Here is a 19,322-nt window from a genome sequence, read left to right as displayed (position 1 = left end):
TCATGACCTCAACCGAAGGCAGGGGCTTTAACCCACTGAGATACCCAGGCGCCCCACTCATGTCATTCTTTTAGCCATTATTACTCAGTGTCTCCCTCTGTTGGGCACTGTGTTCATTGTTAGCTCCAGTAGGCTCCAGTATTATTACACATGCCTTGTGTTTTTTCCCTTTGGGGGGCTTTGCTTACATTCCTGAAGGCTCAGTGCATTTCTTAGTACCGTCTTATCCCACACAGCAATGTCACAATACACACAGATTGCGGTACTCTATGAAGGAGAGGCTCCTTCTGCCTTACATTTTATCTTATACTTTTCATCTCCGCCTCCTTTGTCACCCTTTCCCTGTTGGAGGCTCATCGACAAACAGCAAGCTCTCTCCTCATCTCCTCCTTTATTTGAAATGTTAACGCACCTCCCTCCTAGTCCATCAGAGATTCATGATGGGGATGAAGTAGGAGGGCGTTTCTCGGGGTGCATTTTTGAAGTCTACAGGTGCTATGGTATAACATTGGTCCACGGCCACAGTCTCTGAAGCATTGCTTATTCAGGACCATAGGTGAACTTCTGGTATATTCCGGGAAGCCTCCAGAGCCTGGGGGAGACTATGAAGACTCTGATATGGCTGTCAGTCCTTAGAAATTGAGCCTTTGGTGTTCTGATAAAGCAGGGAAGAGAGGGCCGACTCTACTTCTTAATTCAGCTGCTTTGCTTTACCAAATGGAATTCTGTAAAGGCAGTTGCAGAGAGAGGTTGTTGGAATTGGCCCTGATCAGCCCCAGGGTGGAGAGGTGGTTATACCACCAGAAGTTTTCCAAATATACAGCCACTCCTCCCCTCTCTCCCAGGATTCTCAGTGAGACCCCTTGTCTTGCAGAGGTCCGGTCTGTGAAACGGGGATGTGACACTGGAATTTAGCCAAAATTCTCAGATGATTCTGGTTTCTAATGCCTCCTTTTAACTCTCCCCTGCAGAAACGCTGCTTAGGCCAGATTGTCCCCAGCGCCCCTGCCGTCGGAGCAGGTGTCTTCGGGTGGCTAACCGTAGACCTGGCTGTTTTTCAGGTTCATTTGGCCTCCCACCACTTTAAGACACAAGGTGCTGACCCCAGAGACCTGCCATGAAACCACACTTGAAGCAATGGAGACAACGAATGCTTTGCGGGATATTCGCCTGGGGCCTCCTCTTCGTGGTGATTTTTATTTACTTCACTGACAGCAACCCCGCTGAGCCTGCGCCCAGCTCCTTCTCCTTCCTGGAGACCAGGCGGCTCCTGCCCATGCAGGGGAAGCAGAGGGCCATCATGGGCGCAGTGCAGGAGCCCTCCTTGCCTGAGAGCCTGGGTACACACAAGGGGATAATGAATGGACGCCCGCCTGGCCCCTTCCACGCGGGGCCGGGAGATCTACCGCAATGGGCCCAGGTGCAGGACGGGTTCGAAAATGACGAAGAGTTCTTTTCATCCCAGATCGGGAGAAAATCGCAAAGCGCTTTCTACCCGGAGGACGACGACTACTTTTTTGCCGCGGGTCAGCCAGGATTGCGCCGCCACACTCAGGGCACGCCGGGACCCCCCTCCTCCCACGGGGACCAAGGCCGGCTGGAGAGGGCTGCACCAGCCCGCCAGGCGCCAAGAAGGCGGGCGAGGAAGAGGCAGCGGAAACCCGGCGGGGGCCTGGTGCTGGAGGACGGCGAGGACGGGGACAGGCTGTACTCATCCATGTCCAGGGCCTTCCTCCACCGGCTCTGGAAGGGAAACGTCTCGTCCAAGATGCTCAACCCGCGGCTGCAGAAAGCCATGCAGGACTACCTCAGCACCAACAAGCACGGCGTGCGCTTCCGCGGGCGGCGGACGGCTGGGCTGAGCCGCGCGGAGCTGCTGTGCGCGCTGCGGAGCCGGGTGCGGGTGCGCACGCTGGACGGCAAGGAGGCGCCCTTCTCCGCGCTGGGCTGGCAGAAGCTGGTCCCCGCCGTGCCGCTGAGCCAGCTGCATCCGCGCGGCCTCCGGAGCTGCGCCGTGGTCATGTCGGCCGGCGCCATCCTCAACTCCTCCCTGGGCGAGGAGATAGGTGGGTCGCCGCGGTGCGCACTCGGGCTGACCCTCTGCATCATCCCTCCCTGGGGCAGAATGAGCCTGGTGGAGAGGCCAACAGAGGTCTTTTGGGGGACGATTTTAAACCAGAAGTGTTTCTCCACAAGTTGGGTGTTAGGGGAGTAGGAGGCCGGTGCCCTGGCCCTTCCAGGTGCTCAGAATTCGTCTCCTACAGACCCTGTGTTCTACGTGGACAGGCTCCCAGCCTTGCCCACAGTAGGCCTGATGAACCCATACATGGTAGAATCATGGGATGAGAGAGAGAGGACCAGAGAGGAAAGCAGAACTCCCACGGGGGCAGCGACAGTTAGGGATGTCGCCTCCAAAGAGAAGTATAAATGATGGTAATTTTAGTTAACCCCGGGATTAAATGGATGTTGTGGGCTCAGAGGAGAGCACTTCTGGTGAGAACAGGGAGTTCTGACCTCACAAAGCTTGGCGCACATCCAACGGTTGGGTGATGGCCAGCGCACCTAGCAGGGCCCTTCTCCAAGATGGTAACTCACAGGAGCACACCTGGGTCGTCCATCTTTACTTCTGAACTCTGCCTTCAGAGCCATGTCAGGAGCCCAGGAGCACATCTGGGTCACAGTTCCTGTATTCGGCCTCTCCGGAGAAACAGACTGACGGGATGGGGGGAGAGAGAGAGAGATTGATTTATCTTCTTATAACAACTTGCCCCTGCAGTTGTGGGGACTGGCAAGTCCGAGATTGGTAGGTCAAGTGAGTAGCCTGCAAACTCAGGTAAGAGCTGAGATTGCAGTCTGGAGACTGAAGCCTGTAAGGCAGGCCAGCATGTGGGAAACTGAGGCAGTGTCTCTCTGTTGCATTACAAACAGAATTCCTTTTCCCTGGGAAACGTCAGTCTTTGCTTTAAAGCCTTAGACATCCCTCTGCGCCCAGGTTCATTCCATTGCCACCCCAGTGAGGAAGCATTTTGATCCTTCAGACTCAGTCACTCATTTAAGAAACACGTGCTTAGTCCCTACTGTATGCAGGCTTCTGTACCAGGTGCCAAGGAAGAAAACTATGAGTCAGACACAGCCTTGGCCTCAAGTCCCAGTGTAAAATATCTGTGTCTGCTACATTCTAACTGTAGATGGTGTTAGTTATAGCTCATAACTCACTTAGACGTGACAGTTAAGGGGCATTGCCCACTTGTTACAAAGGAATAACCATTGTTTCTTGGGTCCATTAGTGTTCTGTGTTCCTGAGGAATGATTTGAAATGCCATTGTAATCAGGCTTCACAACCCAGACCTCCCTCAGACGTTCTTGGGAATGAAGCTGAATGTGAAATTTTTAAAAAGTTAAAAAAAAAAAAAAAAAAAAGTAGGCAGGAGTACGGGCTTGAGGTCTAGGGTCCCAGGGTCCCTGTGCTGACATTACAGCCAGCTCATAATAACAGTGTCCGCATGCCACATGCCGCCTGAGTTGGAGCGGAGCAGTCTGCAATTGATTAGGGAGGAACAGTGGTTTAAAGCTCCCTGGGGTGAAGTTCTTCCCCGTTTCCGAGGACCATTATTAATAATGTAAGAAGGAATTTAAGTGTCATGCTTTAAAGCAGGCGGCAACTGGCTTCTGGTTTGGTTTTGCTTTATTTTAAACACCTCTGCACAGTCGCTGCATATTTGGATTGCTCGTGGCATGTCACGGAGATTTCTCTTGCTCTTTCTTCTGGCATCAATATCCCTGACCAGAGTCTTGGAAACGCTCTTCAGAATTTGGAAGAGAGCGTGAAAGACACCAGGAATTACACATTTCCGGGGAATGGGAAATGTCATTTACATCTTTGTCAGTTTCTAGCATCCAAATTTAATTTATATTGTCTGCACTTACATGAAGCTCCGTGATTAGAATTATAGACTCAAAGAACACACTCAGAAATGAAGAACATAACTCAGAAATTTTAAGAAATTCTCTCTATTGTTTTGCCTTGGTTCCTTTGACTCCAATTGCATACTACCATTTTATGAATACTTAATCAGGGGCACCTGGGTGGCTTAATCGGTTAAGCAGTCAGTTCTCAATTTCAACTCAGGTCATGATCTCAGAGTGCTGAGATTGAGCCCCGCTTTGGCTCTGTGCTCAATGGGGAGTTGGCTTCAGGATTCTATTTCTCTCTCCCTTTGCCCCTTCCTCACTCGCGTGCTCTATCTCTTTCTTTAAAATAAAGATTTAAAAAAATCCATAATCAGAGCATAGTTCAATGTTTAAAAACAACAACAACAAAAATCTTTCCTTTTTATAAGCTAGTATGTCTCTTAGTCTCAGCATTTGTGCATGCCAGGTGCTGACATTTCTCCTTCCTACTCCCCTGATATATACGTGCTTCTTAACACAGAGTTGTTAATGGTACTCCTGATAAAAACACATTCATGCCATGGGTTCCTTCAGGCGACTTGGGATATCGGGGCGTGCTCTGCTAGTCAGCGAAAATCATGGTCCTTAGATTTCGTGGCCCTTGGATTTCGACTTGTGAAACTGGCTAACGGAAGATCAGAGAACTTACAGAAGGCCATGGTGTCATGAAAAACTGACGAAGAAGCTAAGAAGGTACCGGAGGCTAGCTCCAGGTCAGCCCTGCCAGGAGGCCCCTCCAGGCTGACCCTCGGCGCGGCCACCCCGGGGTTCTCCGAAAGGGAGACCCAGTTGCGCCTCATGTTTGCTTAGGCTGCCCTCTAGCTCCCCCTGCTGGTTGCTCCGCGGACGATGCAGTCCTGTTTCCCTGCTCTGTAATCTGAGTCTTACACCGTGTTCATTGTTTTTGAGAATGATGCAGCAGTTGTAAACACCTCCACTTTGAATATGTTATTGAAAAGCAAACGGAACTGTTTTGGAAACATGGAACAATCTTTCCTGGAACCGAGAGATAATTTTTTTTTTCAGCCGTACATATAAACCATAATAATTTGGTAGTGAGTACCAGCAGTCTTGTGCAGACACACAACAGAGGAGAAATGTCCAACAGTAGTAGCCTTGGTATGGGAAATCAGGATCTGTGTGCTTGAAACTCAAATTCTGAGAAGTGTGTGGAGGGAGAGGGATGGGAGGGTGCAGAGGTCTGTGTGTAAGAAGAGGGGCATATAGTACTTGGTGGTTAAGAGGTTGGGGTTTGACATATCCTGTTATCTTAAAAGGTGAGAAAGCAGATCATATAGTCATTGAACAGGCATCGATTATTTATTGATCCCCAACTCACCAAGGCCTGATTCTATGTTGGGCAATAGTGATGCAAAGATGAGTAAGGCACAGAGCTAGACCTCAAGTCCTCGGCAGTCTAGTGGGGGAGACTGAATGTAATGGGCAATTCCAGTCCCATGACTGGAAGAACAGAGAGATATGCAGACTGACAGGGAAGAAATGACAACAGAACCATAAGCCACCATGAGGGCTGATGGCCGGTAGGTAGAGGAGGTTAGCAAGGACTGCTCAGAAGAGGGAAATCCAGGGCAAAGACCAGGGTAACAAGCGAGATAATGTGAGGAGTTCTGGGAGTGGGGGTGGGGGTACACAGAGGGCACCAGGGTAGGGGAGCTGCGGGGGTGGTGAGAGCTCCAGCGAGCACAAGCGGCCTGGAGTGGGGAGGGACCTAAGCTGATAAGCAGGCAAGCGGGCAGCTCGTGATGTTCTCACGCATTGCACTCCAGAAATTAGACTTCATGTAATCATTGTAATAAAAGGTGCCCCTTCTAGGTGTCTACTGCTGCAAAGTCCTCTTCTAAGCGCTCTTGTGTTCCCTGTTGCAAGCCAAGGATACAATGATTCCTGCTTTATGGAGGCACCTAGAGGCACAGGGGGTGGAACCTGGACTCCATTAAGCCCCACTCTCCCTCTCCAGAAACTCCCAACTCGGACCCCGTGCCCCTAGTGCAGAGCGAGGCCTTGCGATCTTTGAAGCAGGGAAGTGATGGGTCAGCTTTTCATAGGAGAGAGAAGGTTCCAGAGCCTGGATCACAGGGCACAAAGAAAGTCAGTCACTGCGGCAGTCCCAGGGAGAGGTGAGACAGGCCAGGCGGTGGAGTCTTGAGAGGGATGAGTTATCGCTGGCAGGCCCTTCCCTAGACTGAAGGCTTTTGCTCCTTTGCTGGTTCAGATTTTGTGTTCTGGAGGAGCGCAGAAAAGGAGGAGGGGATGAGGGGGCCCAGTACCCAAGGCAGGGCAGTGACTTAGTGCTCGTGCACCTCCGGGCTGGCTGCTCCTTAAAGGGTTTTGATTTTTTTTTTTTTTTTTTTAATCTTTGTTCAGTGAATGCCTGCAGCCTGGCTTGGTTCTCAAGGTCAACACGAAATGGCTTTACCCTGGAAATGCCTTCTTCAGCAATGAGGCTTTACTTTATTCCCCGTGTGCTTGCTGTCTGATCCATTCCTCCTTTTGTAAATATGAATGGACAGCTTAGTTTTTCAGGCACACTATCAAGGAGATGCATAGCCAGGCAGAGGGTTTACAAAACATGTCTGCCTGATAGACACACTCTGGGCTTGCCCTGCTCACCCGCACCTGCTTCCCCCTCCTATCCTGCTCCTGCTGGCAGCTCTGGGGAGGTTGTCTCTCCATCCATAGCAGCCTCCCTCTGTCTCTACCTCCCTGCCTCCTCCCTGAAAAGTGACCTTTTAACTCGTTCCACTCCCACCACTTCCAAAGGAACAAAGCCAGCTTCCGTTTCCATGCCCCGTGCTGTTCGTGGAAGGCTTAACACACCCCAGGGTAGAATCCTGGCATTTCTTTTCATTTTTTTTCTTTTCCTTTTTTTTTTTTTTGAAGATTTTATTATTTATTTGACAGACACAGTGAGAGACAGCGCATAAGCAGGGGGAGTGAGAGAGGGAGAAGCAGGCTTCCCGCAGAGCAGGGAGCCTGATGTGGGGCTGGATCCCAGGACCCAGGGATCATGACCTGAGCTGAAGGCAGACGCTAAGGACTGAGCCACCCAGGCATCCCAGAATCCTGGCATTTCAAAGCTGCGACACTTTCGGGGGCCCTCCAGGGGATTTGGAGCATCCACCTCATTAATCTGCAGTACCCAGCCCCAGCTCAGGAGCCTTGGCTTGTTCACCTTGGCTTTAGACAGAGCCTGTGTCCAAGGGCGGCATGGTTTAGCGGGAGGGCTGTGGCTCAATGTGCTGGCCTCACGCTTCTCGTCCTTGTGTTGTCCTCGTTATCTTCATTCCTGAAGGTCACCTCACGTCTGGAGTCTCTCGTCCCTCAGAGAAGGTCACCCCAGATCAGCAGTTCACGTAGTGTGTGTGGTTCTCATTTGGGGTCCCCAGTACCCTTTCAGGAACTCATAGAGTGAAAACTATTTCTTATAATAATGCACCGGGGTCTTCTGAACTGTTGGACCTTCACTGGTGATGTAGAGGCAGAGGTAGGTAATACTCCTGGTTAGGGTAGTTTTAGGCAGTCGTATCCAACATTACTTACTGGTCGTACTGGTTTTCACAGCCTCGCAGGTGGGGAAAGAAGAGAGTGCCCGTTTCACTTACAAATGTCCTTGATGAAGTAGGAAAATGTTTGTTTTACTAAATATCAATCATTGACTCGTATTTTTTAAGACAAAGTGGGCAATAAAGTGAAAACACACTTCCGCATACCAGCGCACAGCAGAGAAGCCCTTGTGTGGTTCAAGTCATGAGCAGCACTAGCCACTTTCGTCATGAAACACAATTTTTACTTGAAACCCATGACTGATTAGCATACTTTATTCAGACCTGCCTATTTGGTAGATAATTTCTCAAAAAGGAATTGAGTAAGCCTGTCACTTTTAGGAAAAGAGCTGACAGTATTTTTTGCCAGTGATAAAACTCAAGCTTTCAACCATGAACTTGGAACTGAACCCGAGTTCCTCTACCCGATGCACCGCAAAGCCGATCCCTGAGACATCAGGCATGCAGCAAGGGAATGGTTTATTTAATGCAGCCAAACCAGGACACAAGCCTCAAATCTGCCTCCCCAAAGGGGGAGAGAAAGAGTTATTTATAATCACAGGGGTTGAAATTGCATACATATGGATGAAAAGGGCAGCGAAATTTATGACAGCTCCTGAAGAAAGATGGAAGATGTACACTGAGCAAACGTACATGTAACAAACATCCCGTGTTCACTGGGGCAGAGACTTCACATCAGAACGAGGCAGCATTCGGCCCCTGACGTCAGGATGTTATCTTCAGACAAGGAGGAGGGGCTGTGGGTTTGCTCCAAGAACCATTTTAAACTGGATGGGGTCTTGGCCTTGTTATCTTGGGTAAGGAATGCGGGACCTCGTTTGTTCCCAGGCTGGAGTCAGTTGACCTTGAGTCCAGGCTTCTGCAGAGACAGCCAGTGGGCTTGTTAGAGGGGTCTGAAAAGACACAATAGCTGATTAGGTGGAAACAGTTTTCTGAAAAACAAGCTTTAAACTTTCTGCTGGCTTCAGCCTTATCAACCATAAGACACATGGTTTCCAACTTGGAAGCTTCCCATACTTAAAACTGATGAGATGTGTGGTAATTTAACTGATGTGATTTGGGGGAATACTTTGTAATGAAATGCATCAATATTTGGAAGATCTGCATTATCGATCGAACTCATAGCCCCAAATGATCATTGTGCAATGCTACAAAATCATGCCTGGGTGAATAATCCATTTTAAGAGCAAGATGAGGTCTTTGGATGGATTTCAGTGGAATAGAGCATGGAATGTTCATTTACATTGTTTCACATTCCGTATTACAGAAGTTTTTCTTGTTTGTTTGTGTTTTTTTAAGAAACCAGCACTTGTCAAGTTTTGATGAAGTATCAAAGAAGGATATTTCCCATAATCTGGAAAGACTTAAAGTACTCCTTACATTTTCAACAATATATCTGAGCCTTGACATAATTCAACTAAATCAATACATTGCAGCAGATAGAATGCAGAAGCAGATAAGAAAAACCAGCTGTCTTTTGAAAAGCCAGGCGTTAGAGAGATTTGCAAACATTTAAACCAGTGCCAGTCTTCTCACTATTTTTTGAAAATATGGTTATTTTTCATAAAAATATTTTATTTTAAAATAAATAATAATACATAGATAATAAAATAAATAAATAAATGTCTTACTTCCTAAGGTGGCATACACTGAAAAATATAATCCAAATAAACAAAAGAACTTTGGGTTTTTGATAATTTTCAAGAGTGAAAGTGTTCCAAGACCCCCAAAGTGAGAACCACTGGTTTGGGAAATCTAATTTTTCCTTAAATATCATTTGAATTTTTGTGACAAAGTACTATTCAATAAAAATAAATAATAAAACAATTCATTACAAAAGATGTGCAAACAAGTACTTATAAAGAAAATAGAAGTGTTCATGTTTTTTGACATCGTTTATGCAAAGCAATGGATCACCTAGAACATCAAGATTGGCAAACTTCTTTTGTTTTCTTTTTATTTTTTAATAAGAGCCAGGAAGTAAATATTTTTGGCTTTGGGAGTCATGGGGTCACCGTCACCACTCACCTCTGCCATTAACAGACAGTAGATAAACAAATGAGTGTGCCTGTGTCATGGTACAGCTTTAGTTACTAAAACAGGTGGCTGGTCATAGCTTGCTGACCCCTGGGACATTTCCCCTAAAAGGACACTGTAGAACTTTTTAAAAAAATATTTTATTTATTTAACAGAGAGAGAAAGAGGGTGTGCACAACCGGGGTGGGCAGCAGGCAGAGGGAGAAGCAGACTCCTTGCTGAGCAGAGAGCCTGATGTGGGACTCGATCCCAGGACCCAGGATCATGACCTGATCTGAAGGCAGACACCTAACTGACTGAGCCATCCATGTGCCCCAACACAGTAGAATTTTTTTAATGGCATAGCCAGGAATCCTTTATGCATTCTTTGTGTTCTATTTAATTCTGGTGCTTGAAACTGGAATACAAATTCTTTCGAGCTCAGAGCTCAGAAGCTCAAGAAAGGTACCTAATGTAACACTGTTTTGATGGTGACATGTGTGCCTGAGGAGTGTCTACTGAGGGAACAGGAAGGTCTCTCCCAAGGAGACTGCTCAGGAGGGGTAGCAGGACTCAATGAAGAAGATGGGCTGCTTTAGCGACTTGCCTGGGGTATGGTCACAGTAAACGCAGTAAACACAGGGTACCTCCAAAGGTTTTTCGGCAAATCAGAAATATGTAATCTTACCTGTCTCTTTCTCTCACACACATGGCATTGTTGCTGCTCCAACCAAGTTAAACTTGAAATGTGCATGGAATTTTTGAAGCTAAAGATAGCCCATAGAAATTCCCTTATTGCTGATTAACTCTGGGTTCTGGGCAACACAGTAGCTGGCTCAGGAAATTTCCAGATATAGGTATGCATATAGACTCCTTTGTGGGAAGGGAACATATCCCCATTCCCATCCCTTAATCGGGTGAGCTCACTCTCCTCTGCCTCCAGCTGTTTGTGTCCCTGTCAGCCTGCAGGAGATGGGAACTTTGTTTTCACCCAGGACCTTTAGGAACTTGAAAAAAATCTGTCCTGTTGAATGGAGAGAGACATAGATTTATGTTGTACTTGAGGCTCGGTGAACCAAGGCATGCCCTTACGGAGTGCAAAGTACCCTGGCAGCCAGTACCATTGGTGGGGCTTCCGGTCCTCCAGGGCTGCAGCAGGAAGTCACACCATTGCTGGGGATGCAGAATGCGCGCGATTGCTCTCACCTGGGTCCTCTGGGCATCAGCAACAGTATGTGAAACACGGAAGCCATGGCTGGTTTTATTTTGTTTTGTTTCTAACTTTTCAGTTTTAATTCCAGCATAGTTAACATATGGTGTTATATAGGGCTGTGGTTTTGGATTTTTTTTTTTAAGATTTTTATTTGTTTATTCAGGAGAGATGGGGAGAGAGAGAGAGAGAGAGAGAGAGGCAGAGAGAGGAGAAGCAGGCTTCCCACGGAGCAGGAAGCCTGACATGGGACTCGATCCCAGGACCCCAGGACCATGACCCACCTCAGAGGCAGACACTTAACCGACGGAGCCACTCAGGCTGGTTTTCTTTTTAAGTACAAACCGGTACCCTAAGGAATGGAAGTTGCATTAAAGGCTGTGGCTCTTCCTCTGTGAGAGACGCCCTTGGTCTCAGTGCAGGCAGCGGCATTAGTGGAACCGTGGGAAGCCTCCATGCTCCCAGCAGTAAGAACCACACAGGAAGCCCCTGTCTGCAGCATCCTTCCCTGCTCCCACAGACTCCATCTGTGAGATATTCTACAATCGTTCAGAGAACGGCTGCACAGAGCAGGTTACGTTTAAAGAATGTGAACACATAAGGAGTATCTAAATATAGCTTCATATATAGATGATATAGGACCACCTGTCATGGATTCCTATGTTTCCATATGTCCCCAAGCTTGGGACCCCACCCTATAAACACACTATCCTGAGAAATATGTGTATAGGTATCTTAACTTAATTGGCTGTTTCTTATTAGCTTCAGGTATTGAAAATTTTGCTTTAATGCTTTTTCTAAATTACGTTGATTTGACAGCAAAAAATACAGTTAGTTTGTCACTTACGTACCCTTAGATTCTCATGATGCAGTTTTGAGATTCAACTCTGCTCCTACACGCGGCTATGAGAAAGATGTTGGAAATAAAACCACCGTGCGCATCATTAATTCCCAGGTAAGGTGGATGGGGTGTCTTCATGGATGTACATCTAACTGGGTGAGTGAAGAGAAACTACCCAGTTTTCATGAACCGTGGTCTTGCTTATTTCTATGGGTCTTGTAATTAAAAGAATTGAGAAAAAATACAGATAAATAGGAACTTATGTGTGACATGAATAGGAAGACATGAGTAAATAAGGTTAAAAGGAAAGATCAAGACTGGAAGAGATTATGCTGAGTGAAATAAGTCAAGCAGAAAGACTCAGTTATCATATGGTTTTGCTTATTTGTTGAGCATAAGGAATAACACAGAGGACATGGGGAGATGGAGAAGAGAAGTGAGTTGGGGGAAACTGGAGGGAGAGACAACCACGAGAGACTATGGACTCCGAGAAACAGACTGAGGGTTTTGGAGGGGGGAGGGTGGGGGGTTGGGTGAGCCTGGTGGTGGGTATTATGGAGGGCACGTATTGCATGGAGCACTGGGTGTGGTGCATAAACAATGAATTCTGGAACACTGAAAGAAATTTTTTTTTAAAAAAAGGAAAGATCAACATACATGTGAAAATATGTGTGTATATCCATACACACGTGTATGTACATAATCATAGACTTAGCATATTGCATTTTAGGAATGGAGGAAAAGACAGTTAAATTTAAAAGAAATCACGGCTATGAGAAAGGCTGGCGATAAAAGCGAGAAAACCAAGGGTTACAAAATCCAAGGGTCAATAGTGTGGCTTGCAAACTTTAGTCCGTCATTTGAAAATTTTTAAAAAGTAAATGGATTGTTTTGTTAAAAACGGGAGTATTTTTTTTTCCTGGTGTTCTCCATAAGAATGTTTTCCAAATTCAAAGCAAAATTATTCTGAAAACCACAGCAGTTCCCAGAGTTTCAAACTATAGAGAAAGAATGTGAGATGATGGATGATTTATGACAGGTTGCTTGCAGGAGGAAAGATTAGCTTTCTGCGTGGTACCCTGAGCCGGGCAGCCTGCAGCAAAGGAAGAAACAATCGCTATATTTCCTCACTTCGTACATGCCATCGATCGTAGGAGCCACCATTCACTGAATCCCAGCTTCCCAGCTTTTCAGCATTAGCTACCCCACCGAAGGAAAATATGTGTCCCCTGTAAGATACACCCTGACTTGAGAAAACTTCAAATGTGAAGAAAGAAAGTATATCTCGAGAACTGAAAACTGATGACAACCAATCCTTTTTTTCCCCTCTAAAATTGTGGTTAAAAAAAGATGATTGGTAGGTGAGATCAAAGGACTCCTCCAGGACCGGATAAGGCCACAGAAGGAGGAAGTCATGTGGCAGCTGCATCGTCCACCAGCTGGCCCATCATAAGACGAGTCACCCAAAATGGCACCTGCCTCTCCAGCCCCTTGTGAAAGCAACTGGAGAAGACGTTGCAGGTGCTGAATTAGCTAGGGCATTGCATCTTTTGGGAGCTGATTCGATGCTACGGGCTATGAGTACAGTGCTGGTGAAAATAGAGGGGCTGGGGGATTTTATTTTTAACCTTCATTTCCCCCAGACATTTTTTTTTTAAGATTTTATTTATTTATTTGACAGACAGAGATCACAAGTAGGCAGAGAGAAAGGAAGAAGCAGGCTCCCCACCAGGCAGAGAGCCCGATGTGGGGCTCGATCCTAGGACCATGGGATCATGACCTGAGCCAAAGGCAGAGGCTTTAACCCACTGAGCCACCCAGGCAACCCTCCCCAAAGACATGTCTTTACTCACATTAACATGCGACGCTCACCTCTCCATCCTGCAGAGGAAAAGACAAAGTCTGAACAACTTCCTTTTTTTCTTGCTCTGATTCATTTTTTAAATTTTCATTTTATTTTTAAGATGTGATTCTGAAGAACAAAACACTTGTTTTGAAATGCCTTTCATTTGTATTTGCAGATTCTGACCAACCCCAACCATCATTTCATTGACAGCTCATTGTATAAAGATGTCATTTTGGTAGCCTGGGACCCTGCTCCTTATTCTGCAAATCTTAATCTGGTAAGTGTTTTCATTAGGGTAAGTGCCCCTATCCTAGCAGTCAGACAGTGCCACTGACTGATTAATAATGGGAGCAGGTCAGGGATTAAACTTTCACAGAAGGAAACCAATCATGGGAGCTACTTAAATACATGCGTATCACACCATTTTGATACCAAGTTCCCAGAGCATACTTGGTGAACATGGTCTATCTAATGAAAAAAGGGCTTTTGCTCTCAAGGATTTAAAAACAAAAACAAATTACAGTGTCGAAATGTTCAGATATTCCTCGTTACCCGAGAGGCTGGGCCAGGTAAACTCAGATTGTTTCCATTGCGATAGGGTTACTTCACCTTCCTAGTTATAAAATCTTCTGAAGTAAATTCAAAGTGCTTGGCAAGAGAATTTAAACTTTGTGACTCAGCAGCTTATTATTCTTTAAGTGTAACCTATTACAGGCTTTTTTGGAGTGTGCCACTCTTTGGCTTCTGCCTCTAAACCTTTTTTAATCTTACATGGTATAGTGTAAACAAGATTATTACTAGGCATCAAAATATAAGTGAGTTACATTCATGACATTCTGGCAAATCATTGCCCATCTAAAGGAGCAGCTAGTTACTTTTGGCCAAAACTTGGATGAAAAGCCAGTGCACTTGTTTTTTAAGGAGGGCTGGGAAAGATGTAGGACAGTTTAGTTTCATGAAAGATGCTGTGAGCTGTGCCAAAAAAAGCATCTTTCAACTCGTTCTTCCATGACCTAAGAGAATGCATCCTTCCTTAAGATGAAAGTGGGGGAATAGATCTTGGCTCCTCCAAGAGGTAACTTTCCAACAGACCAGTTGTCCAAGGTCAAATGGGTCCCTCCGGGGATATTCTGTCACAGTGCATCTTGAGACTGAGGCTGGACATTTACCTAGCATGATTGCTAACTGGTTCTTAACTAGGAGTATGAACCACAATCATCTGGAGAGTATTTTCCAGATGTATCTGTCAGAGCCCCATTTCCAGATATGTAGCCTGCAGACTGAGTGGGTATTTTTTGAGAAAGCTCTCCAGCTGGTTCTCACAGGTACTGTCTACCAAGAATCAAACATGAAATTCATGTTGGAACTCTTCAGCTTCCTTTCCAGACTGAAGTTCCCTGGCTCTAAGTTCTGACCAATTTCTTACTGTTTGGGACAGACTGAGAGCCCTAACCATGGGACCTTATTTCTTCCTCCTTTGGAAGAAACCAAGCCCAGGGCACAGTGCTGTCCAACCCAATGACATGAGCATGATAGTGCCAAAATCCAGGTGACAGGGCTATTTTCTGTGTGATCTGTGCTCTGGACGGGGAGGGAGGTACAGAAACTGAGACCCATACTCTTCTTGCTTCCCCCTGCTATGTCTTGGCCTGGGGGCAACGTTTACTAAAGATGACTGGGCCAAGCCCTTCTCAAAAATTGTTGAAGCCACAGAACCCATACAACCAGGGAATATTACTTTGGATCTTAATATATACCTACTATCTCCCCAAGGTGTCTATTCGAAGGGATAATGGGGTCCTCAGAGCCTTATGATCTAAGTCTCTTCCCCACAGACCTCCAAATCCCATTTCATGATGGCATGAATGCATTCTAAAGACATTTAAAAAACAATCTAAAGACATTCTAAAGACATTTAAAAAAGACATTCTAAAGACATTTAAAAAACATTCTAAAGACATTTAAAAAACAATCAACATTATTGTGCATTTTTCATACCATAATGTATGTATAATCATGTATGTAAAATCATACCATAATGTATGTATAAAAATGTATACTTTTAGGAGTATTAGCAAATTTATATAGTCATGTATCTATCACCACAGTTAGGAAATGGAGTATTTTCATCACTCTAAAGAATTCTGGGCGCCTGGGTGGCTCAGTCGGTTGAGCGTCTGCCTTGGGCTCAGGTCATGATCCCAGGGTCCTGGGATTGAGTTCCGCATCGGGCTCCCTGCTCCATAGGGAGCCTGCTTCTCCCTCCCCCATTGCCTGCTGCCCCGCCTGCTTGTATTCTCTCTTCTTCTGTCAAATAAATAAATACAATCTAAAAAATTAAAAAAAAAAAAATCAAGAGTTCCTGATGTCCCACCTGTCAGTCTTCCCAGTCCCACCCCAGACCTAGGGAATAACTGGCATGCTTTTCTCACTGCACATTAGATATGGAACACATGTTTTTGAAATATACTGATGGATCCCAGGGGTCAGCCAAATATGGCCCTTTATAAATAAAGTTTTATTGGGACACAGTAATGCCCATTTGTGCTCTATCGGCTGTGACTTGTCAGTACAATGGAAGAATTGACTAGTTGAAGAAGACTGTGTGGCTCACAATGCCTAAAGTGTTTACTGTCTGAGACTTTACAGAAGAGTCCAGCATCCCTGCCCTACCTCACTTCCCATATTTCACTAAAGAACAAAGCATCCGTCTTCCAGAGCTAGAACCCTATTTCTCTTTGTTCTGGTTTCCTTGTCCAGTGAGGCAGCACCTGAGGAAGTGACAGTCATCACCTCTCCATCCTGTTCCCTCAGCCTGGAAGTAGCTTCCACTTCCCCCCACCCCAGGTGCTGCCCAGTTTCCTTTTCACAGTGTGAGGCTCTGTACTTGATTGTGTTGATTTTTTTTTTTTAAGTGGTACAAGAAGCCAGATTACAACCTCTTCACTCCGTATGTTCAGCACCGTCAGAGAAACCCAAATCAGCCATTCTACATTCTTCATCCAAAATTTATATGGCAGCTTTGGGACATTATCCAGGAGAACACCAAGGAGAAGATTCAGCCCAATCCACCATCTTCTGGCTTCATTGGTAAGTGTATATAAAAATGGATAATCAGGCTGGCAGGGTTAGACTTAATATTTAGTGAATGTACAGTTGCATTATTTAATCGGAGCAATTAGAAGGTGGTTTTAGAGGAAGAATAGATTAGCTGAAGATAGTAGAAATACTCTGTTCTGATTATCTCTTGGTGCATAACAAAGTACCCCCCAAATTTCAAGGTGTAAAGCAAGAACTGTTTTATTTTCTGTCATGATTTTGTGGGTCAGGAAGGGCTTGGCTGGGTGATTCTTCTGTTCCACAGGCACCAGACAGAGTCACTTGGTGGTATCCAACTGCTTCCTGTGATGTCTTCCCTCCCATGGTTGGCCCCCTTGGTGTGGATGGCTGGGAGGGTGGGCTCAACTGGAACTGTTGACTCTGTGCCTACATGTGGTCTCTTGCATGGTGGTCTCAGGGTACTTGGACCTCTTAAATGGATGCCTGGGTCTCCCAGCAAGTTTCTTAGGGCAGAGGCCTAGAGACATACACAGGGTCACTTGCACTGTATTCTGTGGGTCAGAGTAGTCAGGGCCCCATGGGATTCAAGGGGAGGACACCCAGACCCCACCTGGGTCATCTCTGACCCACCACCCACTCACCCATTCACTTTGTCCACGTGATGCCAGAGTAAGGAGCTGAATTTGTGAAGGTACGACAGTGTCATGTGCTGTAAGACAGTAGGTGCAGGCTCTGATGAGAATAATTCTAGGACCTTCTACACCTCTTGCTACCAGAGTGCACTAGCTCTAATTTTAAAAATGGATTGTTTTATCTAACAGGATCATCACACTTGGCTTATTATATATATTTTTTTGCAGCCAGGCTTTGATCCTCAAAATGTGTGGTCTTAAACCCCATTTCTTTACCTATGTTTCAGCTAATCATCCCATTATCTTTTTGATTTTACCCAAGTAGGGTGATATCAAGGAATATCTCTGATCCCTTTGGCAATATGATAGCTGCAACAGAACCAAAAGATATTAGTTTTGTCCACAAAAAACTGTGATGTTCTCCACCCTAATTTCAACGAATTTCCAACCCTTTATCTTAACTTGGGCCACACAGTGGGTCCCTGTGAATAAAGGAGAGATTTATGGAGATGACAGTGGTTTAGTTATGGATACAAGAATTTCAGGTGGATTTTGGAGTGAGTTTCTGTTATTACAATAATGTGAAATATTTTACATAGAATTCAAAACAGAATTTACGATATGACTGCAGATTATCCTCCTTAGGCGTAGCTAACCCCCCTTCTAACGTCATGGCTTCGACACTCTATTTCCAAATCAGTCCTGAAATGCTAAGTACTTTATCTTTTGTGCAATTTCATGGGATCCTGTTGATTTAGGAAAGAAAGTATAATCTCATTTGTCAGCAAAGGTTAAGTCGGATAGAATCATGCTTAGACAGCATAATAGGATGTGGCAGAAGTTTAATAAAATCTTTTTCATATTGTTGACTTCTCCTGAATTCATGGGGCTATCTCTTGCTTGGAGCAAAAGTTTTCAAGCACAGTGAGGGCTGTCAAATACGCTTACCGCGATGTGTAGTTCGAAAAATTCAAGTTAGAGCCTCATAGCTGTAGAGAAACCTTTTCCCATGTGTTTTTGTTGAAAGGAATCCTGCCACATATAGATAGCTTCCTTTCATAGCTCTTTACTGAGAATTTGGAGTTTTCAGAGGCTGACACTTGCCTTTGAGACTTCTTTGACTTGAAGAAGGGGAAACACGCTTCGATGGCATTGCAGGAGTGCTGACTGGGTCTGGAGAGGTGACGTGTGAATTGTTCTCTGCCATTTAGTACCTTTTTGATCGTGGGCGGGTCTCTTCCTCCTGCAAGCCTCCCTGTGTTCTTGAGGAAATGAGAATGATAAAAATCTTCCTCAAGGTGAGTTGGTGCATGGATTTATGGATTTATGAGGATTCCCGTTTTCTACCACTGTCCTGTCCGGAGTGGCAGCCAACCACCACCACCATGTGGCTATTTACATGTAAATTAATTAGGATTAAACAAAAGGGAAGATTTGGTTCCTCAAGCCCCGATTTCCTTTCAAGTTCTAAACAGCCCCGCGTTCTGGCAACTGCTGGCTTCCATAGGCAGTGCAGAGGGAGAACATCTCCATCATCACACAGAGCTGTACAGGACAGCACTGCGAGTTCTGCTAATCCTGGAAAAATGAGAAAGAGCAACCAGGTAATTACAGAAGTCTTAAATTCCCACTGGGTGAGCTGTGCTGGGTGACTGGGGATACCAGTGTCTCAGAAGACCTGGCCAGCCAGCATCACATTCAATTGCTGCTCTCGTCCCCAGACAGATTTTAGTGTGAGCCCTCATGAAGAATGGGCAGGAGAGGCAGCCCGGGCGAGATGTGCCCAGAAGGGCACTGTTCGCCCTCTGAAGACCCTGCGGATGTTGCCATTGGCCTGCCTCCTCTTTGATCTTGCTCAGAAATATGCTAAGAGCCAGAGTCTGTTTGATAAATTCTCTGATGTTCCTAAGTATTGGTAAAATGATGTCACTCACATCTCCAACTTTCTGCCACAAGAATTTTTAAAAATCCATGAGTTGTTTTCTGTTCTAAAAAGTGTTCTCCATGGGCGCCCAAGTGGCTCAGTCAGTTAAGCACTTGATTCTTGATCTCGGCTCAGGTCGCCATCTTAGGGTCATGAGTTCAAACCCTGCCCTGGGCTCCACACAAGGTGTGGAGCCTGCATTTAAAACAAACAAACAAACAAGCAAAGAAACAAAAACTGTTCTCCAAATACTCCTTC

At 45.7% G+C, this 19,322-nt stretch overlaps 1 protein-coding gene across 3 annotated transcripts in view; it reads left to right on the top strand.

The window, feature by feature from the left end:
* Window positions 1–19,322, top strand: part of ST6GAL2 (ST6 beta-galactoside alpha-2,6-sialyltransferase 2) — an 84,335-nt gene that overhangs the window by 39,203 nt on the left and 25,810 nt on the right. For all 3 annotated transcript variants that reach the window (XM_044263785.1, XM_044263784.1, XM_044263786.1), the window contains exons 2-5: window positions 1,062–2,066; window positions 11,619–11,716; window positions 13,624–13,725; window positions 16,364–16,538. In XM_044263785.1, the coding sequence (XP_044119720.1) occupies window positions 1,118–2,066; window positions 11,619–11,716; window positions 13,624–13,725; window positions 16,364–16,538 (1,324 nt within the window). In that variant the 5' untranslated portion in view covers window positions 1,062–1,117. The remainder of the gene's footprint in view (window positions 1–1,061; window positions 2,067–11,618; window positions 11,717–13,623; window positions 13,726–16,363; window positions 16,539–19,322) is intronic.

This window comes from Neovison vison, chromosome 8, assembly GCF_020171115.1.
Source record: "Neovison vison isolate M4711 chromosome 8, ASM_NN_V1, whole genome shotgun sequence".
In the NCBI taxonomy this organism is placed as follows: Eukaryota; Metazoa; Chordata; class Mammalia; order Carnivora; family Mustelidae; genus Neogale; species Neogale vison.
This window is presented reverse-complemented; position numbering and strand designations above follow the sequence as displayed.